Source organism: Simochromis diagramma, unplaced genomic scaffold (assembly GCF_900408965.1).
Source record: "Simochromis diagramma unplaced genomic scaffold, fSimDia1.1 OVJJ01000683.1, whole genome shotgun sequence".
In the NCBI taxonomy this organism is placed as follows: Eukaryota; Metazoa; Chordata; class Actinopteri; order Cichliformes; family Cichlidae; genus Simochromis; species Simochromis diagramma.
The window spans coordinates 1,023,833-1,051,280 of NW_024387158.1; the positions used below are offsets into that span (position 1 = coordinate 1,023,833).

A 27,448-nucleotide genomic window follows, 5' to 3' on the forward strand; every position below is an offset into this window, starting at 1 on the left:
GCTGCATACATTTGTTAACAAATACACAAAATACACATGGATAGTTACCTTAATAAAACACTATTTGCACAATAAGACTGGGATATATTTTTCAGAGTACCCCATTCCATGTCCACTACATTCTTTTGCCTCTGTTTGTCCATGTGGTGTATGTGATAGCACTGTGTTGATCCTGCAACATCATATTAATGTTGCTGCAGGACTACAATTGCACCTGAGCCATCTTGTATGCCATGTATGCTGGTTGTGGTGGGTAAAGATGACGGTGATCAAGAGGCAGCTCCTTGCATTCTGAAGTGACTCATTGTGAATTCTTATCTCTACTCTTTAGAAAGAAGTGAAAGTATAAAGAAAATGTCCAAAAGAAAAATGAGGTTAATCTACAAATTCTATTCGGGGCTTTCTCGTGAGCATGACTGGGAGATCTTGAGTATTTAGCAGATCTTTGGTTACATTGGTGACAGACTTCTCTGCAGCTTCTTGATTACATGTATAAAAGAAAAAGTGCAAAATTGTAAATTATATATTTGTGAAATATTGAAGAACAAAAGCAGGACTATTTATAAAGCTTTATTTGCCGAGAACAATGAAAACAGAATATGTATAATAATAATAAAAATACAAGTTAGTTCTTTATACTTAGGACTGCACTTTTCTGGACCACAGACCTGTGATGTTGTTTGTGAAATCTGTTGGAGCCACTCTGGAGCAAAGTGTGCTAAAATGCCAGAAAAGAACTATCCTCCTTTTCTTCCTTAAAATATGAACATCATTAATGTTTCTGATTTTGTAAATCTCCAAAGGTTGATTCTGTTCATCTGGACGTAGCTTTTTTGGTGGGAGAAACGTTTCGTCACTCATCCAAGTGACTTCTTCAGTCTCAGCTGACTGCAGGTTTCCCCAATTTTATAAACAGTACATTTGCACAATGACTGAAACTAGCACCACTGAAGGAAATGTATCTCCCACTGAAAACACTAGGCCCAGATGAACAGAATCAACTTTTGGGGAATGTTTCTGATTGTTTGACCCAAAACAGTATACCACACATCAATAATATTATTTGAAGATTTGATCTGGATTAATTATCTGACTGAATATAAGCAAATAAAATAATTACAGTCTTAAAACTGTAATTTGTCTAAATTCACAGATGGATTACAGGCATATCATCAGAGTTTTCTCTAGTGGCGTCCTTCACTGTAAACATGAGATTGTAATAGTTGGTAATAGTGTTAAAAGTCATTGTGTGTTTTGAGATTACACCTGTTTACAATTCTAATCTGTAAAAATACTGAAGTAAAAACACACTGACGTAAAATTTCTGGAAAATGGTGAAGCCAGCCTGGATTCTCTGAAGCTCTGCAGATAGGCTAGATCCCAGAGTGGTGGGAGATCATCAGCCCTTAGTATCAATGTAGATTCAGTTCAGTGCTGTGTCCAGCAAATATTGCAGCTCCATCTTGTGAGTGTGCTTGTTTCCAGTGGCTGGAGCTGCTGCAGCCTCGCGACCAGCATACCTACACACACACACACACACATACACACACACACACACACACACACACACACACACACACACACACATTAAAAAAAAAAGAACAATACTGCCAATAACAATCACCTTTAACCTGGTTTACGGGTTTTTCTTCTTTTGTTTACAGATGCCTTTTCCTCTTTTTGGGAGTAAATTAAACACAAAATATGAGTGAAGAACAGTGGAATGAGGCTGTGAGTTTATTCAACATTTAAAAGTCACAACATTAAAAGTCTGCTGTGTGTTTGTGTACTGACATGGCCTCTAAATGATATATGAGTTCTCACTCCTGTTTACTATAATATCACTGCTCATGATGCAATTCAATGTGTCCTGCAGGATGGCTGTAGCTTAGGTGGTAGGGTGATCCATTTACCAGTCAAAATGTCAGGGGATCAAACCCTGGATCCTCCTGTCCATGTGCCCAAGTATACTGATAGTGTGTGTGAATGTTTTTTTTATAAATAAAAACTGATGACCATGAAGACAAAGACAGGTGATTATCAGTGAGCAGCAGTGTGCCACAAAAGAGTGAAGGTCAGAAGGAGTTGCACTGTGTCTTTGTAGCTCTAGATAAAGCACATAGGTGCCAAGAGGAAATGTGATACTGTACTACAAAGTCAGGAATAGCAGAGAAATATGTGAGGCAAGTGCAGGACATGCCAGTGGTGAGGTGTGTGGTAGAAGATGCAGATGGGTTCAGGGTGGGACTGAGATTACATCAGGGATTGGCACTGAGCGCCTTCATTTTTGTATTGGTCTTGGACAGGTTGACAGATGAGGTCAGGCTGTGTCTACTATGATGTTTGACATTATGGCCTGTAGTGAAAGTAGGTAGCAGGGAAATGAGAGTCTGCAGAGGTATGCACTGGGGAGAAGAAGGTACATGAAGAATACATGTGTGTGAATTAGAAAGAGACAAGTGTATCAGTGAAGGTGGATGAGTTTCAATATCTGGGGTCAACCATCCAAAACAAGTTATAATCCACAAGACTGGTGAAGATAGGAGTGCAGGTGGGGTGCAGTGAGTGGAGGCAAGTGTCAGGGGTGATGCATGACAGAAGGATAGCAGTAAGAATGAAAGGAAATGTTTAATAGATGGCAGACAGACCTGCTAAGTTTTATAGTTGGGTGGCACTAAAAACAAAACAAAAGGCAGAGTTGAACAGGATTAGAAATGATTATATCAGAGGGACGATAAATCAGGTATGATATGTGACAGAAGAAGGGCAGCACAAATGAAAGGGAAGTTTTACAAGACTAGTAAGACCTGTTATGATGTATGGTTTGGGACACAACCAAAAAGACCAGAATGGACTCGATTAGATATATCAGAGGGACAGTTTAGATTGAGGGTTTAAAGACAAAGTTAGTGAGACAAGCATGGTGGTTTAGACATGTGGAGACGAACAATAGTGAACATATTGGTAAATGGACTGGTATACTGCCCTGTCTTCAGGTGTACAGTCAGCTGAAGTCAAACTTACCAGATGGGGCGTGTGTGACCGATGGTGGTGCTGATGCGGGGCTTGACATAGTCATAGTAGCCGTGGTTTTTGTGCTCTTCTTGACACCAAACCAAATCTGCATTTGGATAGTGATCAGCCTCTTCTTTCACCAGATCAAAGGGGAATGGTGACAGCTGCCAAAAAAAGAAAGATGCCACAATGTGGTTGGAATGAACATTCAAGTTTCTGCTACTTTTGGTGTGGAAGTCTGTGCGGTGTTGCCTAACAAGGTGCTGTGATTGACTTAAGGCAGACAAATACTGCACACTATAAGGCCATGCCACCATTGTTTTACCTGTACGGCAGTGAAGTATGTGAAGTGTGAAATTGCCTTGACATTAGACTAAACGAGTCACTCCACAGTCTCAGATTCAGTTTCAGCTTTTTACAGACTTACACAACAGTTTTACCAAAACACTGATTACCTGCTCGATGCGTACAACAGCAATAGCTTCCTCCATGCCTCTGTTCTTGCGTTCCCGGGTCAGTTCATAGTAAATCTTGCCGGTGCAGAAAATTAGTCTCTTCACCTTCTCAGGGTTGGTGGCTACATGCCCATTATCTGGGATTATACGCCTGAAATGTGTGCCTGCATGACAGAAATCATAAAAACAGAAAATAACCCAATATTTTAAAAGTTCTTTTGCACTTTTTTGATCTGTACTCACCTGGGAGCATATCATCAAAGCTGGACTTAACCTCAGGGTGGCGCAACAGCGACTTTGGAGTTAGTACTATGAGCTGCGATTAAAGACAGAGCATAGAACATGTTCATAATTTCAATTGACTCTTATCTTGCATGTTTTGGTATATATCTCTTACGGGCTTCCTGAAAGGCAGCAGGATCTGTCTGCGGAGAACGTGGAAGTAGTTTGCAGGAGTAGAGCAGTTCACAACAATCCAGTTACAGTCATAAAGCTGATGCATGGCAAAGTCTTCAGACAGTTTCTGCCAACATACAATGAAGTAAAAAAACAAACAGAAATTACAATACAAAATACAAAGTTTTACGTGGAAGATTAAAAAAGATAAGAAAAGTTTAGTCAACCTGATGACAAAATGCACACAATACAATTATTTAATTCAAAAATTCAAAAGAACAGAATTATTTGTTCCAATTATTTAATTTGTTTAGGTACTAAGGTAAATTAGTCAAATAAAAAATATGACTCTGACAAAGACAGAAGAGGACGGAAAATTACTAATCAGTCCAAAGAAAAACAGAAAGATATTTTTAATTGTGGCAAAATACAAATCCAACCTGCACTGCATGTTCCACTCTGTCCTTAACATACGTAGTTACTGTGATGCCACCCACTGTTTTTGCTTTTGAATCCTCTAGCTGAACTAAGTTTTTTAAAACCAGATGGGCTGATTAAGGACTGATATAACTGAGAAACATATCAACCATGACACAGGCTTACACTAAAGCATGCTCAAAATGAACATAATGTTGTATGTTTACTTAGGTCATAGATTCCCTAGATAGACAAATTGTTTTTGGCTGTAGAGTTCCCCCTGCTGGCCATTAAAAAGAATGCTGATTTAACTTCTGAAATTCCTTCTCTTTTCAGACTTGAAAATCATTTACTTGACAGACTATGATTCCTTAATGACATTCTGACACAAACTCACAGGGAATACATCTGGGTCATCATTGCACATCTGTAGAAATCTTTCAGGGCGTGCAGATGAATGCTCTGGACCCTGTGATGAAAACAAAATGGAAGCAATACAAATGTGATGCAGTTTTCTTTCCTGTAGTGTATTTAACGTTTGTTTATATGTGATATTGCAGATCTCAAGTTTATTATTAACACATAAGGCACTATGTATCCATAGATGTCCTTTCATTTGCATCAAAATAATTTTACTACCATGGACAGAATAAACATTTTGTTCCAGTACAACACAGTACCCCACAGTTTCACACAGAGACATAAGTGATTTGTGCTCTGACAGTGCAAGCCCATAGAATGGTATTAAAAATATAACAATTCGTAAAATCAAGAAGACATCGATACAAGGCAGGCGTTGCATTATAAGGTGGTAATTAGGAATGGGTACCGGTATCCGGTTATATTGCGAGACCTCACACCGTGCACATCTACTGCGGGTGGGTTGCCTGTTATCGGACCCGGAGTTTGCAACATCCCCCAAAAACCCGAAGAGGAGAGTCCTGGCCCCTAGCCCTGCCAGTGTAGCAGAAATAATGATGGATGATGACGGCAACAGCAGCTGTTTTTCTCTGGGTCAGTTGTTCGTGTATAATTTACGTTCAGTAGGCTAACCACGTTATTACATTAATGCATGTAAGGTGAACTAGCAAACACCATCATAGCTACATGCAGCTGTCTTCTTGTTTGATGGCAGATACTCCCTTCACCCTGCCCAAAAAGGCTAAAATGACCAAAGAAAAAGTGGAAGTTTTTGGACAAAGTTTGTGTTTTTTCCATTGGTTAAGCACTGCTTCCAGCCAAGAGTGATGCCATATATGCCCCATAGCTGCAGAAAAGGCTAACATTGTTATCTTTTTACAAAAAAAACAGCTGAACATGAGAGGTTTTTGGACCAATTTTGTGTTCTCCATTCTTTAAGCACCGGCACCGTTTCAAAAGTACCGGTTTGGCACCGGTATCGGATAAAACCTAAACGATACCCATCCCTAGTGGTAATACAATCCCAAACTCAGATGGTGAGACAAATCAAATTGAGATACATGTGGAATGTGGTAGATTAAATTCTTACCATTCCCTCCATGCCATGAGGAAGCAACAACACTATGCCATTCTGTCTGACCCACTTGGCCTGTCCCGAGCTGATAAACTGATCGATGATGCACTGGGCTGTATTGTGAAAGTCTCCAAACTGGGCCTCCCATAGAACCAGTGCATTGGGACTGGCCATAGCAAAGCCTAATTCAAAACCTGCACATGGGAGAGAAGAATGAAACAGAAGCCTTGATGTTGAAACATGCCAGCAAATTGAAAAGTGACACTTCAACTGTGAGGTAGGCAAAGAATCATGCAAAATGCACCAGATTTTGGTACTTTAGAAGCCTTTAATAATAATAATAATAATGGATTGGATTTATATAGCGCTTTACAATACCACTATTCATTCACTCTCACATTCACACACTGGTGGAGGCAAGCTACAGTTGTAGCCACAGCTGCCCTGGGGCAGACTGACAGAAGCGAGGCTGCCATATCGCGCCATCGGCCCCTCTGGCCAACACCAGTAGGCAAGTAGGGTAAAGTGTCTTGCCCAAGGACACAACGACCAGGACAGAGAGCCCAGGGATCGAACCAGCGACCTTCTGGTTACAGATGCGATTCCCAACCCCCCTGAGCCACGGTCGCCCCTTTATTGTGTTTATGTTACCTACCCAGCACTGCATATTCAGATAGAGAGCTGTTACACACAGTGTAAGGAGCTTGATCAGGGGAGATATAATTCATTGGGATGCACATCCTTTTGTCAGTATTTTGGTCATGAAGAACATGGTGTCGATGGCTGTGAAATATAACCAGAAAAAAATGAGTGGTATGACTGAGTTTGTCCTCTTTTTTTTTTTTTAATTCAGAGATAAGATGCAGGTGAAGAAATTAATACAAGCACAGGTCAAAGAGATTTAGATGCAATCACCTCTTGATATTTTATTCTTAGGAAGTTGGCTACATGTATATGTACATAGATAGTACATCTATTTCTTACCTGAACGTGCCCCTCTCCACATCCTGACCACTGAGACGTACATGGATTCCCTCCTTGAGCAGAGAGCCAAAGGCCATATACTCCCCTAGAGCCCAGTCACACAGTCGCTGGCTCACCATATTTGCACGTCCCTTTAGGATACGACTCAAGCCTACAACATGAACACCAATGCAGAAAATCCAGGTCTAAAACAGCTTGAAAGTACATTCAGTGGATCTTCATTTTTGTCACATGAGACGTGAGGGCACCTCCATGTATAGCAAAATCCTGCACTGGGACAGATGCAGCAATGTTGCCAATGTGGCTGAGCGCTTGCTCGCTGATGCCAGTCGAAGGACAGGTCATACTTCTAGGCTGACCCTCCAGTGTGAAAAAGCCTAAATACACAGACACACAAAAGCATTAAAAGCAAGAGGCATGCATGGGATGCCCTTCTTGCCCAAGATTAAAAAATATTCTGTGTATTCAGTTGTATTCATTGTATTCTGTTTTAATTTATTGTGTTTAATGTTAATTTCTTGACAAAATAGGGAGTTAAAAAATCAACACACAGAAGTGGTTTAGCTTGATTAACAACATGTAGTCGTACCGGGCCAGGGTGAATCTAGCCAGTGCTTGATGTGTAAGATCTTTTCATCTTTGGAGCGAGTATAAGCTTCCTCACAGATTTTGTCATAACTGGCTACTTCCTCCTGCAAGAGATCAATGCAAGTTGGGCATCTAATGAGAAAAATTTAGTCTTTCTTTTTATCTTCATTGTGATTTTTAATCTAGTAACTGATAGCAACAGTATAAGTAAAATACTGGCGGCAGCCTCCTAGTAGACACACCTATGGTAATTACAAAATCCAAAGTGACTTCCTTCTCGAGTTTTAGCATTCACGAGATTTTCAGAAAACTTGAGGTTAGCTCTCTTGAATGGCTCTCTAAAATTCACACTTTAACACTCAACCTGCTGAGAAGGTCCATTACGTCATATAGACTGGAGTTGACTGTCAGTGACAGCTGTCCACATGAGAAATCTGTGTGTTACTTGATCATTCTCAAAGAATTAGCTGAGATTTTTCCTTCGGTATAAAATCCTGACAATGATCATCATCTTCGGACTGAGTAAGCTCAAGCTAAATGTGTGATAGAGTTTAAAACAGCAGCCAAAAATCAAATCCACTTGGAGGTCAGAATAAGTTATATTGTGTCTTTGTCTACAATTTGCATGCTTCATAACCATCTACAGCACAGGTGTGCAGGTGGCTTTACCTCATATTCTTGAGTTGTGACGACTCCTTCATCAATGAGTTTTTCAACAAATTTCTGCAGGACTCCTTTCTGCTTCTTGATGCGCTTGTACATCAGTGGCTGTGTGAACATGGGCTCATCTATCTCATTATGTCCATTCCGTCTGTAACACACCTGAGTGAAGAGGCAAATGTTTATGTTTGTTTTTCTGATCACCTATTTGACCCTGTATGCTGTATGAAAATTTAGTATGTCAGTACTGACTGGCTCGCTTGTTGGCACAGTGCAGTAAAGTGACAGTCCGTTTAAATGACACAGCTGATCCCACCATCTATCATTTTAATCAGTCTTTTGACTCTATTATTTTTTCTTCTACTGACTCATTTCACATCCACACAGTATTGTTAAAGTCTAAGATAACTGGAAGATAAGTGAAGCAAATAGACGTAGCTTCTTTTAGCAACCAACTAATCCTTGAGATAGCAACAGGTATTCTAGCCTTTTCTGAACGCACCCTGAGCATGAATATTTCATTCTCCACAATTTCATTGTACATGTACAATGATAATAAAGGGCTATTCTATTCTATTCTTTGTTGCCATTAGGGTATCATCATGCTTCACCTGATTGTAAACTACTACTACCCATTATTCTAAACTCCTCACTTTTAAAGTTTTTACCTTGATTTAATTCATTTGTGTGTTTGTGTGTCTGTGTTTTTCTAAACTGCTTCTAACAAATGATCCTTTTATTGGATTAATCAAAAATTGGACTGAATTGAATTAAACTGTCATGTTTCTAAGGTCAGATGGGGCTTAATGCCCTTTTTAGATGTTGGAAACATGCTTACTCCTACTTTAGGATGCTAAAGGCGTGTGCTGCTGAACTTGGCGAGCCGCTACAACGAGTCTTCAATCTCAGCATGCGACTGGGGAGAGTGCCCGCCCTATGGAAGACATCCTGCATCGTCCCGGTCCCCAAAAAGAACCGGCCCAATGAGCTGAATGACTTCCAACTGGTGGCACTGACGTCACATCTTATGAAGACTCTAGAGCGGCTCTTCCTCAGCCTCCTCCGACCACAGGTACAACATGCCCAGGACCCACTACAGTTCGCCTACAAGGCAGATGTCGGTGTGGAGGATGCCATCCGGTACCTCCTACACAGAGCCCACTCACACCTGGACAAGGGAAAAGGCACGGTCAGGATCCTGTTTCTTGACTTTTCCAGTGCCTTCAATACAATCCGGCCCTGTCTGCTTCAGGAGAAACTAAACAGGATGGAGGTGGACCCCTGCCTGGTCGCTTGGATCTCCGACTACCTCACTGACAGACCACAGTACGTCAGGCTGAAGGACATCACGTCGGACACTATGGTCAGCAGCACAGGAGCACCACAGGGAACTGTGCTGTCCCCTCTTCTCTTCACCCTGTACACCTCTGACTTCTGCTATAACTCTGAATTATGCCATATTCAGAAGTTTGCAGACGACACGGCCATCATGGGGTGTATCTGGGATGATCAGGAAGAGGAGTACAGGAGCCTGGTGAGGAACTTTGTCACATGGAGTCACACAAACCACCTGCAACTCAACACTTCAAAGACCAAGGAACTGGTTGTGGATTTCGGGAGGTCCAGACCAGGTCCACTGCCAGTTCAGATAGAGGGAGAGGAGGTGGAGGTGGTCAACACATACAAGTACCTCGGGCTGTGGGTGGACAACAAACTGGACTGGTCATGCAACACGCAGCACCTGTATAAAAAAGGCCAAAGCCGACTGTACTTCCTCAGGAGGCTGAGGTCTTTCAACATCTGCAGGAAGCTCCTGAGGATTTTTTACCAGTCAGTGGTTGCTAGAGTACTTTTCTATGGCGTGGTGTGCTGGGGGAGCAGCACAGCAAAGAAGGACTCATCCAGGCTGGAGAAACTAATCAGGAAGGCGGGCTCTGTGGTCGGCATGAAGCTGGACACTCTGGTGACAGTGGCAGAGAAGAGGACCTTAAAGAAACTGATGGACATTATGAACAATGCCGGGCATCCTCTGCACACGGTCGTAAACAATCAGAGGAGCCTATTCAGCGACAGGCTGCTTCTCCCAAAGTCAAAAACCAACAGACTTAAAAACTCCTTTGTCCCACACGCCATCAAACTGTTTAACTCCTCACTGGAGGGGAGAGGGAGGAGAAACAGGGGGACAAGGGAGGGCGGGAACAACTGAGCTGTAGGTGCTTTTCTACACTGTGCAATATTTGCAATATTTGTTTTTGTTTTGTCTTTTTTTTCTTATATTTGACTGTGCAATAATCACTGTGCAATATACTCACTCAAATGAGCAATCCTATTTATCCATATTGTATATTCTGTATCTATATATGTGTATATGTGTATATATGGTGTATTTATGCTTATATCCTTACTCTCATTCCCCTTATTGTATCTGTAACATGCAACTTCTTTTGGTGCTTTGCTACTGGAAACTGAATTTCCCGGAGGAACCCACCCGAGGGATTAATAATAGTTAATAGATTAATAGATTAGATTAATAGATTAGATTAAACTAATCTAATCTATCTCTATCTCTTTATGCTTTGTTCACAGGTTTACTTTCATTATTTTGGGTTATAGTTAGTAAAAGTGTTTCCTGTTTTCAAAGTATTTTTTCTTAAATAACAGCAGTTTCAGTCAGGGTCATTTTACTTGGTGGTTAACAAAAAGTTATAATAACGAGCATTTTTACCAGGTCTACAACGACATCTTTATGGAATGTGTTCCTCCATTCAGCTGCAACTTTGCACACATACATCACAGCCTCTGGATTATCTGCGTTAACGTGAAAGATGGGTGCATTGACCACTCGAGCTACATCGGTTGGGTACGGAGATGAACGAGCCACCCTGGGATCTGTCGTAAAACCAATCTATGTGGGCAAGAGTAACACACATGTATATTAAAACCAGTTACAGTTATCACACTGTGCTCATTTTAACTACTGGAACTGCAATTGCAGCAATTCACACACAGTGTTAAATACACAGTATTATGGTCAATTCAAAAGTACTTTTAGTGTATATTCAATAATCCATACTCCAGAAGCCTAGTTTTATCTGGGGAAAACTAATTCAGTTACAAAACCATTATTATTATTATAACCATTAAGTGACCATTTGTTGAAATACCTGTCCATACCATAAACTTGATAAGTGCTGAAAGAATTTTAAACCTAACAAACTGAATCGAACAGTCCATACCTGGTTGTTGACCACCACGTGTATTGTACCATGTGTGGTGTAGGATGGCAGGTCAGACAGGTGGAATGTCTCATACACTATACCCTGACCTGCAAATGCAGCATCGCCATGAAGGAGAATAGACATCACCTGCAAAATGATTCACCAAAATGCAAACATATTGGAAAACATCCACGGAGACATTGTCTTCTGTTTATATGGTAAAGAAAAAAATTCAACATACTCTCTTTCCCTCAGTGTCCCCACAGTAGAACTGCTCAGCTTTGGTCTTTCCCTGCACCACTGGATCAGCGGCCTCCAGGTGGGAGGGGTTTGCCACAAGAGACAATGTGATGTACTTGTCACTGACCCGGTTCATCCTCCTGTGATACATCCCCAAGTGATATTTCACATCGCCAGAACCCTAAGAGCACAAAGTCAGATGCTGAACCTTTCATCTTTATTTATTTTTATTAAGAACATATGTGCACATGTGCTATTCAATAGACGGCCTACACATTTTTAATATTGCAGGTGGAGCTAATGTTAACCTGAATTTAATAACCCAACATAATAATCTGCTACTTTTATTGATCTATAAAAACATAGTAATATAGCACTTAATGTAATAAATTTATATTTTAGGAAGGTGCTGTGCCACTGCATGTTCCCCTTTTAGATATGCCTCAGCATTCTGCAACCATCAGTCTACAGTTGAATTAATATGCTAGAGTTAAATACATGTGGCAGGTCACATATTTTAATAATTGCATGGCATACTGACATTGGCTTTTTAGCTTGTTCTTAACAGCTAACCTAACCAACGTACTTGTGTAAGTCATAATTGCAGTGAATGAGAGCTGCTGAAAAGCTGAACGGGTGTCTTACTTTGTTTTTTTTCTCAGGTTTTGATTTGATTTGATTGCACTTTTGTTTGATTTTGATTACATAACATTTTCTTAATAACAGCTATCTTTCACCTCTCCTGGGTTTACAGTTAGTACCACCTCTTTGCTGTCTCTGTGTGACAGATGGGGAGCACTACTAATTTGGACCCCACTTTTAACTGGACCCATCATAGTTACTATTGATACCTTCTGGTTGGAAAAAAGAGTCTTTCTCAGCTAAAGAGTGTCAATCATTTTTACAGTTATTCATGTGCCTAAACACATTTTCCAAACATCAGTTGTTATCATTAACACAAGCACTGTCATAGTTATATTTTTTGTGTAAATCTGTTTCATTGCTCTTGACTGAATCTAACTAAATAATGTTCAAACCTCATCCGCAGCCTCTAACTTAGAGTCAAACTGACAAAAGATTTGCTCCAGCTCCTTCCGGATCACATTTGCCAGCACATTCAGTCTGCCTCTGAAGACACATAAGAGGAATAAAAACACTTCAATAAAGATACAGTAATTCTACCTTTGTAACACATTTCTGCACATTCCTAACAGAGATGCAACAGGTTTGAATTGGCTACCAGTGATGAGCTGAAGAGTTTAAATGAATTTGTGGCTCTCACTATTAGTGTAGACAATCACCTATACAGGGAGTGCAGAATTATTAGGCAAATGAGTATTTTGTCCACATCATCCTCTTCATGCATGTTGTCTTACTCCAAGCTGTATAGGCTCGAAAGCCTACTACCAATTAAGCATATTAGGTGATGTGCATCTCTGTAATGAGAAGGGGTGTGGTCTAATGACATCAACACCCTATATCAGGTGTGCATAATTATTAGGCAACTTCCTTTCCTTTGGCAAAATGGGTCAAAAGAAGGACTTGACAGGCTCAGAAAAGTCAAAAATAGTGAGATATCTTGCGGAGGGATGCAGCAGTCTCAAAATTGCAAAGCTTCTGAAGCGTGATGATCGAACAATCAAGCGTTTCATTCAAAATAGTCAACAAGGTCGCAAGAAGCGTATGGAAAAACCAAGGTGCAAAATAACTGCCCATGAACTGAGAAAAGTCAAGCATGCAGCTGCCAAGATGCCACTTGCCACCAGTTTGGCCATATTTCAGAGCTGCAACATCACTGGAGTGCCCAAAAGCACAAGGTGTGCAATACTCAGAGACATGGCCAAGGTAAGAAAGGCTGAAAGACGACCACCACTGAACAAGACACACAAGCTGAAACGTCAAGACTGGGCCAAGAAATATCTCAAGCCTGGTTTTTCTAAGGTTTTATGGACTGATGAAATGAAAGTGAGTCTTGATGGGCCAGATGGATGGGCCCGTGGCTGGATTGGTAATGGGCAGAGAGCTCCAGTCCGACTCAGACGCCAGCAAGGTGGAGGTGGAGTACTGGTTTGGGCTGGTATCATATTTTCGGGTTGAGGATGGAGTCAAGCTCAACTCCCAGTCCTACCGCCAGTTTCTGGAAAACACCTTCTTCAAGCAGTGGTACAGGAAGAAGTCTGCATCCTTCAAGAAAAACATGATTTTCATGCAGGACAATGCTCCATCACACGCGTCCAAGTACTCCACAGCGTGGCTGGCAAGAAAGGGTATAAAAGAAGAAAAACTAATGACATGGCCACTAGGGATGGGTACCGGTATCGGTTCTGACATAAACGGTAGTAACCAGACCGAAAAGCAGCGCACATTTTGGTGCTTTATTTCGGTGCTCTTTTTTTCCTGAGCTGTGATACACTTTAGATTCTAGCCAATCATTTTACGTTTCCGAGGATAGTAGGCGGGGCCAGGTACGCACGTTCTTTTAGAGCAGAGCTACAGATTAAAAATGCCCAAGGCAAAGCGGTCAAAAGTCTGGCTGTACTTCACAGCAAAATATGCAAACTCAGCAGCAACAAGTGCTTTAAGCTGATACTGTGATACTGTCAAAGGAGGTAACACCTCGAATCCGATGAAACACCTGGCGACGCATAGCGTTTTTTTAAAAGCCGAGAAATGCGCCGTATTTGATAGCTTGCTGCGAGACCTCACACCGAGCACATCTACTGCGGGTGGGTTGCCTGTTATCGGACCCGGAGTTAGCAACATTCCCCCAAAAACACGAAGAGTAGTCCTGGCCCCTAGCCCTGCCAGTGTAGCAGAAATGATGAGGATGATGATGCAGCAGCAGCCGTTCTTCTCTGCGTGAGCAGCTTAATGTTGTTCGTGTGTAATTTACATTGAGTAGGCTAACCACGTTATTAAATTAATGCATGTAAGGTGAACTAGCAAACATCATCATAGCTACATGCGGCTGTCTTCTTGTTTGATGGCAGATACTCCCTTCACCCTGGCCAAAAAGGCTAAAATGACCAAAGAAAAAGAGGGAAACGGCTAAACATGAGAGGTTTTTGGACAAAGTTTGTGTTTTTTCATTGGTTAAGCACTGCTTCCAGCCAAGAGTGATACCATATATGCCCCATAGCTGCAGAAAAGGCTAACATTGTTATCTTTTTACAAAAAAACAGCTGAACATGAGAGGTTTTTGGACCAATTTTGTGTTCTCCATTCTTTAAGCACCGGTTTGAGCACCGTTTAAGCACCGGCACCGTTTCAAAAGTACCGGTTTGGCACCGGTATCGGATAAAACCTAAACGATACCCATCCCTAATGGCCACCTTGTTCACCTGATCTGAACCCCATTGAGAACCTGTGGTCCATCATCAAATGTAAGATTTACAAGGAGGGAAAACAGTACACCTCTCTGAACAGTGTCTGGGAGGCTGTGGTTGCTGCTGCACGCAATGTTGATGGTGAACAGATCAAAACACTGACAGAATCCATGGATGGCAGGCTTTTGAGTGTCCTTGCAAAGAAAGGTGGCTATATTGGTCGCTGATTTGTTTTTGTTTTGTTTTTGAATGTCAGAAATGTATATTTGTGAATGTGGAGATGTTATATTGGTGTCACTGGTAAAAATAAATAATTGGAATGGGTATATATTTGTTTTTTGTTAAGTTGCCTAATAATTATGCACAGTAATAGTCACCTGCACACACAGATATCCCCCTAAAATAGCTAAAACTAAAAACAAACTAAAAACTACTTCCAAAAACATTCATTTATTAATGAGTTTTTTGGGTTCATTGGGAATGTTCCCAATGAACCCAAAAACCGGAATAAAGGAATAATTTTATTATTGAACAACAACCATGTGGTTGTTGTTCAATAATAAAATTATTCCTCAAAAATACAACTTGCCTAATAATTCTGCACTCCCTGTATGAACAAAACAAGGAATGGAACAACAAGTCTCAGCCTTCCTCTGGCTGTAGTTCCTGTCCCGATTCAGCCCTTTGGTTCTCCCTGCCTTCCACTTCCAGCACAGCACTTAAAGCTCCTCTGTTCGCCATTCTGAGGGGCCAATGCAGCTCAGTCAGGCTATACTAGCACCTGAGGAATAGCAGCTGAGAACCAAGTTGAAGCTGTCTTTTTTGTGGTCAGTCTGGTCATTTTGTACTTGAACTTGCCCAGTATGACCAAAAGTCAATACCAACCAGTAAGAGTGGGGATCATTTGTGTAAACTGCTGAAGAAAAATTTCAGAAGCTTGTAGACAGTTTTAGTTCAGCTCTGGTGTTGGTGCATGGGGCCTTTCTTTCTCAATATGTGGACACGGTACACTACATCCTTGTACTCTGCGTTTAACTGCTGAAAAGAACTATGATGTAGGTAGCTGCAAGCTGCTAACTGTCGAGTTACACAACATTGCCAAAAGTATTTGCTTGTCTGCCTTCACAAATTTATGAACTTGAGTGAAATCCTATTCTTAATCCACAGGGTTTAATATGATGTCTACCCACCCTTTGCAGTCACACTATATTTTTTAAGGTCAGACACTGACTGTGCACGAAAAGGCCTGGTTTGCATTCATTCCAAAGGTGTTCTATTAAGTTAAGGTCAGTACTCTGTGCAGGCCAGTCCACACCAAAGTTCTTCTGCACCAAACCCACTCTCCATGTCTTTATGGAACTTACTTTGCCCAGTGGTATGGAGTCATTTTGAAGCAGGAAGGGGGCACCTTCAAACTATTCCCACAAAGCATGAAATTGTACAAAATATCTTAGTATGCTGAAGCATTAAGAATTCCATTTACTGGAAGTGGCCGAGCCCACCAAAAAAACCAAAAAACAAACAAACAACCTTCCTCCATGAAACTTTACACTTGGAACAATGCAGTCTGGCAAATTTTGTTCTCTTGGCAACTGACAAAACCACACTTGTCCATTGGATTGCCAGATGGAGAAGCTTGATTCGTCACTTCAGTGAACAGGTTGTGTGCTTTACACCACTGCATTGTTGGGTATTTTACTTGTAAAACCACTCTGACCTATGTATGTAGGGTAGCGTTATCCATGGGATGAACAAGTTTTTTCTTTTTATCTGAGGGTGTGACTGGGTCTGGAGTGCACTGGGGTGTCAGGCTTGGAAAAATTATCCTGAATTTCTCTGATAAGCCTGCTACAGCAGGGATGACAATGTTGTTCCATTTGTTATTCTGTTTCTCCCTGGTTGATTTCTGACCTTCTTTCTTGTGCATTTAAGAGCTTTCTTTGCGTGTGTGTTTCCTTTCTTTCCGTTCTGCCTAAGAGGGAATGTGTTCTGCCTGGTGTTGCACAGTCCTGATTACCCAAGAGTCTAGATTACCCACACAAAAAAACAAGATCAATCAAACCCTCAAGGAACTCAGAACCAGACCCTGCAAGAATTTAGAAGAGGAACTTGCAACACTTCCACCTTACTGCATTTTAGAGGTATTGCACTGGAATTTTGTTGTTGCCCATCTTCTACCCCTCCTATACTTCTAACAACATCTCCAACAAAAAAGGCCTCAGAGTTTTATATTGGCACACCTTTGCAAATCTCTGCTTTAGTACTGTATCACCCTAAAAGAGCACTTTGCTCTCAGACTGCTGGTTTATTTGTGATTCCTAGGGTACTCAAAAGTAGAATGGGAGGCAGAGCCTTGAGCTTTCAGGGCTCTCTTCTGTGGAATATGCTCAGAGTTTGGACTTGGGCGACAGACACCCTCTCTACTTTTAGGCTTAAAACTTTCCTTTTTAACACAGCATAAAATTTGGGCTGGATCTTCCCTTAGTTACCCTGCAATAGGAAGAGATTTCTTCCTGTTAAAAGGAAGTTTTTCCCTATCACTGTTGCCAACATGTTTACTCATAGAGGGTCATCTGATTGTTGGGGTTTTCTCTAGTTCCTCTCTATTACTGTTGGGTCTTTATCTTACAATATAAAGTGCCTTGAGGCAGCTGTTTTTGTGATTTGTTGCTACATAAATAAAATTGAATTGAATTAGAACTGAATTTTCTGGTCATCGATATGCTGTGTCCCTTTCTGCAGACTTTTCTTGAGAACTCCTGCTGGAAAAATTTCCCGCCCAGTAGCTCATCTGTCTGGTATTTATTCTAATAATTATGTAAATAAACCTTTTATAACTTTTGTCAGTGATTTGAGTTTGTTCCTTGATCCTTGATTCTCTACAATCCTACTCTGACATGTTAAGGCAAAAGGAAAAATTCATAGCCATGGCACCTGTGTGGCATTCCCATGATTACACTCTCCACTCCACTCTGACTGGACTTGTCAATGATGGTCTTCAGGGCTGGAATGAGCGACTCACAACCTTCCAGGCCAAAGCGTTTCTCTGAAGACCACTTCCTTTGGAGAAATTCCTCAAACCTGCAAAAAGTTGGTTGTGGTGTTTCACACTGTGGCTCGGAACTTTACACTTCCATCAAACTGAGAAAGGCCTTTTAAACTTTTAGTTTTAAGAATGTGAAGAACCACAGACACACCTGGTTGACTGGATCATTCTGGCCAGTAGGGTCCTCTTCTCCTCCAGAGTGCACTGCATGACTCCTGGAGTCTCAAACTTCTGTCTGATCCATTGGCACTGTTCCATGTCATTAATAAACATAAACTCTACACCGATGTGTTGACAGTAAGCTCTCTAAGAGACAAAAAAAAGTTACGTTTGTATTAGTTTGGATAAAAAAGAGGTTCCTGTTACAACTTTTCTTGGCTGTGTGTATCTGCTGATATATAGGTATCTATACCACAAAGACATTGGAAATCAAACAAGTTGGATCATCACATTCTGTGTTTAAAAAATAAACATTTATATATATGATCCTTACCTCAAGGCGGTATATGATCTCTCTGAGAGGCAGAGCACTTTCATTCCCACCAATGAAGGTGGTAGTGGGAAGCCGGAACACCTTATCTAAGTCACTTTCAGCCAGCCCATAAATACCTGCAGTGTAAACAATGAAATTAAAAATCTTTCTTTCAGCCCATCATCGCACAATATATGTAGGCTGTGAAATTGATAGGACAAAACCAAATGGCAACTTCTAGAATAGAAAAATGAGGCAGACAAACAATGGTACAGTCGACAGAAAATGTATGTATCGTGTTAGTGTTTCTGACATTTTAACAATACAGCCCATCCAAGATACAGTATTCCAGTTTAGGTGAGTGAAATTGTTATTAGCCTGTTACTTAGAACTGTGTATGTAGAAGACGCATCTGTACAGTTTGTAAACGCAGCTTCCTAACCAAGCCTTCCACCCTCTGGCCCAAATGTAACACTTTTGGCTTCAAAAGACCAACAATGCGACAGCTAAAACACTAAGGTAGAAGACTCTGCATGAAGAGTTGTTAGTTGAACAACAGTTACACATAATATTTAGTGATCTTATTAGTTTGAGTAATTTTTTAATTGTTTCACTTTGTTCTATCAATTTTGTATGTATGTGGGTTTTCTTTACATCTTATGTCTTATAAAGTACACAGCATTTTGAATTGCCTAACTCAAAGGTTCAGGGTAAAGCCACTTTTCACGCCTTTAAATTGCTTTTTATCTCTGGCATTTTGACTATTATAACAAAGTGAATTAAATTCATTCACAAAGAAACATCAATGGTTTGCAGTCTTTTTTATTAAGTGGCTATAATAATTTTTCTTTGACTGAAAAATGCTTAAGTAAGTTTTGCAAAGATCTTTATCTTTACCCTGTGTGAATCCATATGAACTTAAACCCCTGTCTATAATATTTGCATTGAGCTGTGCAGGGATTTGATTTGATTTAGAAATGACTGACATATCATATGTCCTTCCAACCTGACCTGAACACAAGATGATTCCATTATTTCCCATTATGCAGTTTTCTTGACATAATCTCACAAGCAGCGAAAGCAGTTTGATCTTTGTGGATTAAACTGGTCAAGTCTTCCTTTAAGGAACATTTTAGCTTAAAATCTCAAATCTCTCTTTCTATCCTTTAATTCATCAGGGGCCAAAGCTCTTTTACAGCAGCTGCAGCATCAAATCTCAGCTGATTACATTCTCAAAATGACTGAGCTTTCTTTCTCAAAACCCCGAGGCTCTGAATTAACTCGCCAAACAAGGTCAGGCAAATCACCCCTTAATACCAGCATCCATGGTTTAAACTCCTGAACCATGGTCATTATGTAATATTAACTTTTCATTTAGCTTGGTTTTATGGGTCTGTAATTTCCTAATAACTTGCCTGGAAAGAAACAGATAACCTGTCATAAATACATAACTCTGTTATTTTTTTAATGCTTTTTTTCCCTCCTTCTTTTTTAAAGCTCCAATCTATAATCACAGAAACCACACATAATGAGAAGCAATGTACTTAAAGCTGAAGGTAGGTTAAGTTTACTGGTCAAATGGTGCGCCAATATAGTGAAGAGACACAGTCTAAGACGTCAGAGTGGCTTGTGTTTATCTAAGCATGCAATGTCCTTGTCACACCAAACCGTGATAAGACAACACTAGATAGACAAGAGGCAGGGCAACTTGTTGTATCTATGTCTTTTTGTACATCTCTGTCAGCAAATTAGTGCAGAGTACTCTGCTTATCATGGGGGATTTTTAATTCAATACATCCCAGTCAGCGTGTTACATAGGAGATCTTTAGACTTTTCTGCCTTTCTGAACTTCCTCGCACATAAAAACCTAGCCTTGTTTTCTTTGATGATGTAACATAATCAAGTAGTTTCTGCCTGTAATCTAATCATAGTAACATTTTATTGAAGCACACTTAAATAAGCCTGTAAAAGTCCTGCTTGACCTCATTGGCCACTGAGCAAAGGTTGTCAGGAACCAACAAGCACACCTTCTTTCATGGGTGACTTGCTGCAAGACAGTTATTATTAGTTATAGTTAGTTATAATATCACAGAAGTATGTTTTATGGCAAATGCACATGCACTGACACTCACGTTTTCTCTCTGACAAATACACACACACAAAGTGTGAGCCTGTGATAGTAAATAAAAGAGGAGGGAGGCTAAAAGGTAAGAAAGCAGGGTTGTCACATTGATAAAGAAAACTCAAAGGGTAAATGGGTCGGTGAAGGTACATAAGGAGTGGATCAGTGATAAAAGAGCAGTGGGACAATTAAAGGTATCAAATATATCATGACATAAAGGATCAAAGTATAAAAATAACAGGAAAAGAAAAGCCAGCGGAAAAAAGAGAAAATGAATAAACATGCAACAGGATTATTGTTCTCACCGACGTTCTGGAAACCAATAGTACAGGGGGCATCGTCAAAGTCTACACAACTGATGTCCAGGGGATCCAGCTTGGCTATGTGATGCCCTCTTACCTATACAGAAGGGAATATGGCTCAATGCATCGATTATTGATACTGAAACTGTCCATTACTGTTTTTGGTGCACTGGGAAAATTGGAATTATAATGGTTATATGATATAATATGTTGTTAAGCTTGTGTTTAGGAGTTTGTCTTTGGGATGAACCAGTTTTTGTCTGAGTGTGTGGCTGGGTCTGAAGTACACTGGGATGTCGTGCTTGGAGATGATTCTCCTGAGTTTCTCTGATAAACCTGCTACATAGGGGATGACAATATTGTTGCGTTTGTCTTTCTGATCCTCCCTAGTTGGTGTCTTCTTTTCTGTGCATTTTTGCTGACTTGATGAAAACCCATTTAGGATAACCACATGTTTTAAGAGCTTCCTTTACATGTGTTTGTTCCCTCTTTTTCCCTTTAGGCTTAGAGGGAACATTTTCAAGTAGTAAATATATTTCAGTTCAATACTTTTCCTTGTGTCATTTCTCACTAATACACATAATTTATGGGTGTCTATGGTTTCTTTTATTTGTATGTGTGGACTGGATGGATTATTATTGCCATCTGGTAAGAATATCATGCCAATAGCACCTTTAAAAATATAGGCACAAACATACACAGGTCCTGTACGTACGTTTGTGTCATCACCATTCTGATGAGCTTCTAACACAATTTCCAAAGGCAGAAACTGTCTCTTTATATCCCATTATCAACTCAGACTTACATGAACAATGGTCCAATAATGCATAATGCATTGGTGTAGTGTTGGTCTATTTGAGGGTTCTTAATAATGGAAACTAAGCATTCAATTTACAGGTGAATCTGAGGTCACAACATTGCCAATTCAAGATGTAAGGCTGAAATTATGTCCACAATCAGTCATCTAAAGTTTTGAAAAATCAAATACCATTTATTCCTCATTTGGTGGTGATAGTTGCTCTTGGTCAGTTTTCACGTTCACCTTGAATTTTTTAGAGTAAGGTTTTATAAACAGCAACTTAATTATTGACCATGGCATTGAACACCTGCCTCGCACTTTCCACAATCTACTAAAGAAAATATTGTGCAGTAGTTAATGGCAAAAGGAACTAAAGTAGAATTTCTTTTAGTGTACCGTGTCAGAGTAAAACACCAGACTGAAAGTAAGTTAATCTTTTGTTTTTTCCTTTATGAATAAACTGAAAAGGCTTACTTTAATTTTGCTTCCTTATCATTTCACTGCAGATTATAGCAGAGAACTGATGATATATGTGAAGTGGGTTTTACTATCTTTGCATTTTGTAACACAGTCTGTGTCACTTCCAGAAACTAAAATGAAACAAAATCCTAACTCTACAATAATGAGAGACAAAACTTTTTCAGTGTGGTTGCAGTTAACCTGGTATGCTCGAATAAGTGAGTGTACGGCTAGATGATCCTCCACCAGCTTCTCCACACTGGGTTGAGTCCCCACCAGTGCCTGGGCACTGGACAGTCTTTCTGAAGTCCTACTGAGGTGTGGTGGGCCCTGATAGGCTGCACCAGGCGGAGCCCCAGCACTGGCATTACGGAAAAACACATCCCAGGACTGCATAGAGAAAGAAAGAGACAGTTTACTCAGCAATATGCTAACTGTGTCACATGAATTAATAGCCTGTCACCAATGTAGTTAGGTTAAACAGTGATTACTAAGCAAGACTCAAGTCAAGTCACTGTTATCTGGAGCATTTGCCATAACTGGCAATGAGGCAAGATTTACAAAAATCAGTATAGGTAAAATGAAAACACATAACTTTTTGAAGGCAGTTTACTCACACTCCTGTAGAGATTAAGAATGAATTGTACCTCAAGTTAATATCCGTGTGAGGGCAGGAGAGTGACTACTTCTTGCAATTTAGTGTAAGTCATTACATTACGAGCTTTTCACCATGTACTTAGTGCATAGCGTACAGTGATTCTCCCAGGCTGACTAAGGGAATCCACAGTTTAATTTATCAATGTAAGCATTTTGGTTGCTGCTATACTTTTTTTTTTTGGAGGAGAGTCAGAGAGGAAAGCAAGGGTACAGTACCATGTCTACCAAACAAGTTGAGAAACTATGGCTCCAGCCACACATATCTGCTTATTAGTGTTAAGTAACTACAACTGTACTCACCACAATGGAAGCACAAACTTCTGGATAATCTGTACCTTACTGCAGGACCAAATTAGATGCAGTAAGGCCTAGGAGCCAGCTATTGGCTACAACTACATCACACTTGACTTTCAACTGACAAGATGAGTTATAAAACAAAATCTCAGACTGTGCAGTTTTTATAAAGGGGGAAACTATCAATAGAGACCAAAATTGTTTTCTGGACTGGACAATAAACATTTTTAATGTTGTTCGGCTGGCCACTTAACCATGGAATTCTATGTGAACTGACTAATTTATGCAGGCAACTTCAAGTTGCCACTCCAGAAACTACAGTTTTTTGCATTTCATCATTTAGACTGGAGACATAGTGCACACTCTGTGTGATGTCTAAGTGAGAATAGCCTAAGTGAGAATAGTGCAGGTAGTTATCTATTGTATTTACACTGAGTGTGTCATGTATCCTTTACACTCTATTCAGGCAGCTCCATCACCTAAATTCCAGGATTTCCACTAATAATGTGTCTTCAGTGGATTGTCACTGTGCAACATGTCAAGAAGTACAGGTGTGGACAATTTTGTGTCTTGACGATCATGTGTGAAAATTTGGTATTTTCAAGTTTTAGTAAAATTGTCAACTTTCTTTCTTTACATGTGGTCGTTATTTATGTACTTATTTATTATTATTTTCCATTTTTTGACCTCCCCTCCAGCCACCACCAACATCCCAATTTATTTTCAAAATCTGTTTCTGTTTATCTTTTTAAATTTCATCATAAATTTCTACTCCTTTATACAAATTTAAACACTGTGTCATAGTCACCTTTTCAGTTATGGGTTAATCACCATCATACTTTGGTCCCATGCCAGGCAACCTAATACCTGTCTGTAACTGATGGAGGTGGAGTTATTTTTCACTCTTATATATTCATTATTAGGTCATCTCTGCCGACCAAGACACTTGGTTGGTTTTACATGCAGTTTCTTATTTTAAACATATATAATTGCAGAAATGACAACAACATCAAACACAGAATTAAAGATGAATGTGCTGTACCTTGTGCACACTCTTTGGATTCTCTAGCCATGTGTAGTACATCTCCTCCACATAGTTAGAGCTGGTGCCATTAAGAAAGGGTTCACTAGCTAGAGGTGTGTTCAGGTGCCTTGCGGGCTGAGATATCCTTAAGCCCTGTTTAACTGCCAATGGCACAGGCTTTGATAGGCTCTGGGCCATTTGTACAGCCGTTAAGGGCCAAAGCCTTACAACCGTAGTCCTTAAGCGGTGCATAGCAGCAGATGAGTCACAGTTCTGCAGGACCACTCTCCTGGACAAGGGGATCCTCCAGGCTAATCAGCAGCTGCCCGTCTTCAAATCCATCTGGCTTGCTGAAATGGAGAGATTGGCTTATCTGCAGACACTTTCTCTTCTCTCGACTGTCCAATGGATCCTGCAGATTCCAAATATAGATTTTGTAATTGAGCAAACCCAATGAGGCTAATATTAAATATATTTTAGTGGAAAAACACATGGTAGGGCCAAAACAATTTTTTATTCAGTTTCTCAGTACTTGTATGTGAATGAAGTGCTAGTTGTAAATTCAGCTATGCATTTTGCCACATGTAGCTGCAGAGATTACTTAAAAATGTGGTGTGAAGTTTTTAAAGACATGTGAATTTGCATAACAGCCAGAGGAAGCATAAAAAGTGGTTGTATCCAATAGGTACGTCGCCAGAATTGATACTTACAATACATTTTCATACCAAAATTCTGAAAATGTGATATGTACCATAGGCAGCATATGTACTAAGGCCTCAATTATTTCAGAAAAGACTGGGGAAGGAGTCCTAGTCTACCATTACGTGCTAAAGAAGCAGAGGGTTGCTAACAAGCACAGAAAAGTGGCTAGCAATTTGTGATTTCCTTACCCCTAAATCTTAATCAATATTTAAAAGGTGAACAACAAGAAGTACTTTTGCAACCAGGCCTGCTCACCATTAATGAAAAATGCAGGTTTAGGGGGGGATCTCTAGAGGCAAGATGTGCCCCATGTTTATACGGCCTATGACTTAGTTATAAGGTTTAAGACTCAGGCTATTATATTCAAGCCTTAGATTTAGTTATGGTTTTCAGTATTATAAGTTATACAATATAGGGACACTATTCACACACTATATGCACATACTCCTATTAAATGTAGGCCTAACGCTAACGATTGCAAAATGTTGCAGTTTATTTCAGCAAGCAACAAAGCATGTCAAAAATAATAGCTTTCACTTTTAAAGACAACTTAGTAGTTCCTAAAACCTGGACTTTAACCTTTAGCGATTTTACTGAAAAAGAGAATGTATGGCTTTTGGTGTATTTCTAGTCATTACTTTTTAGCATTTTGCGGCAAACTAATTGAATGTTTCTATGAGCACAAGTTAAGCAGTAAGACAACACAGAGGAATTTAGTTACGAAAACCCAGAAAAATAACACTGGCGCGGGTTAACAACACATCTAACGGGTCTTTCCAGGAAAAAATAATCTTAGTAAAATTAAGTTCACTGAGGGACGGCATAAAGCCTAAACACAGACAACAAGCCTTGTAACCTTAAAATCTGCATTCAGTAAATACAATCCCAAACACAAAGCAAGAACACTTCAAAAACCGTACTATCACTATGAAGCATTAATCAGGTTCAAAGTAAAGTTCCCCGTTAAATAAAGCTTTTAGGATAACACTTCATTTGTATCGAGTTTGTTACCTTTTCCACCGTCTCGTAGGTGCTTTTGACGCCTTCCCCGGAGCCTCCCGTGTTGTAAATGAGTGAAAGTCATTCACTGGTCCTGTCGTAGACTAAAGTCTGTGCGTGCGCGTGTGTGTCGCGCGCGAGCGCTGTCTCGTTCCCGGTGCTGAAAAGCGTCCTGATAGTGAACTCTATACAAATACTTGTTTAAGCAAGCAACAAAGAAAACGTTTTCGTTCTCTGGTGTTCTCGGCCTTGCTGAACGCAGGGTTAGTTTTGTCTGTTCAACTCAAATGATATGCATGTTTAAAATGCGCCTAATGTGGGCAGAGATGTAATGAATGGATAACTACATCTCGAATGTAGTCACATTTAAACAAAACCAAAACATTTTTGTGGTGTTTTTTTTTATTACATAGAAATATATATTTTTCTGATTACAGTAAATTTCATTACTGATGAAAACCGCACGAGTACACATACAAACACTCAAGAGATGACTATAACTCTAAGAAAAAAGAGGTGTTAAAAGTTATGTGTTGGTGTAGAAGGCTGATACTATCACCGTTTGAGTCACAATGTTGTCAGTCTGGTTGGTAAAAAAAAAAGCAGAATTTCTAATTATCGCATCTTGTTTCATGAAGAAAAATATACCTGTATTAAAATCTGAAATGGTTAATTCATATGGCTCACAGTATATAATCAAAGTACTTCAAAGCAGACCTTAAGTAAAAAAGCATTTTATCCCTCAGCTTATTAATTTGTTCTCAGACAGGCTCCGATACCTCTGCACCACTGACTTTGATGTTAAATGTAATTGGTGTTTTGGCAACACAGCCAAATTCATCATGCTAATGAAGTATTTGCAACACTAAAGGCAGACATAGAGGAGACAAGAAAGACATTCACACATATACTTCAGGTGGTGGTGACACAGATTTTCAGCCACTTCATTATGTAAACTTGGATCTCACAGCACAAATAATTAACATAGTAATACCACACTGCATTCAAAATAGAATAAATGCATTTACACCACTGCCAGAAAATGTTTTACATTTCATGAAAGCTTTATTTAATTAAATGAATTGCAAACATAATAGGCAATAAAGTCAAGAATTTTTTAACAGAAATTTTGCCCTTTAAACTTTCCTTTAATAAAAAATCATTGATCTTCAGCATGGCTGAAGCTACTGCAGACAAAATATCAGCTGACTGCCTCTTCTCTGAAGAATTCTTGCCTTGTTTGGCTCTGTACTTTAAAACAATGGACGTCATTAACAATCAAATCTGGGCATAAATCACATGAACATTTCACGCACAAATCATAATTTATCAGTATTGCTGTACCTCATTTTTTTTTGTAAAGAAAACAAAATACTAAATAAAACGACAAAGCCTTAAAAATCACAAATATATTCTCCTTATCTAGTCTTTAATTAAACATGACTTTTATCAGTTTCTTGGTACTATCCCATGGATGCTGGGAATATCATTTTTTGTGTGTGCATGTGTGTCTCTATCTCTTTTCAGGCTGACAGATTACATGTTCCTGGTTCTGTACTGCTGTTTGTGATGTTTTATTTTATTTATTTTTTTGTTGTTGTTGTTGTTTTTTATGGTGTGCTAGTCTTTTTCTTGTTTTTCAGTATAACAGGTTGAAAAACCTGGTCCTGGATGAATAAGAAAGTGCAACAAGATTTCCATAGCAGAAGCCAAGAGGAGAAATGGCCTGTTTTCCAAAGATCCATGCAAAGATCCCAAGGTGTGCTTTCAGCTACAAG

General features: G+C 39.8%; 1 protein-coding gene across 1 annotated transcript; it reads right to left on the reverse strand.

The window, feature by feature from the left end:
• Positions 1-948: 948 nt before the first annotated feature.
• ogdhb (oxoglutarate dehydrogenase b) lies at positions 949-26,936 on the reverse strand. The gene is made up of 22 exons (XM_040048799.1): positions 23,988-26,936; positions 22,196-22,384; positions 20,740-20,833; positions 18,334-18,449; positions 17,992-18,146; positions 17,729-17,875; positions 12,506-12,596; positions 11,470-11,649; positions 11,247-11,375; positions 10,736-10,915; positions 8,020-8,172; positions 7,352-7,454; positions 7,011-7,139; positions 6,763-6,913; positions 6,434-6,561; positions 5,794-5,972; positions 4,681-4,752; positions 3,868-3,993; positions 3,714-3,786; positions 3,471-3,634; positions 3,025-3,179; positions 949-1,520 (listed from the first exon to the last, which is right to left on the reverse strand). The coding sequence occupies exons 1-22, from the start codon at positions 24,219-24,221 to the stop codon at positions 1,424-1,426; spliced, it is 3,045 nt and encodes a 1,014-aa protein (XP_039904733.1). The 5' UTR covers positions 24,222-26,936; the 3' UTR covers positions 949-1,423.
• Positions 26,937-27,448: the final 512 nt, after the last annotated feature.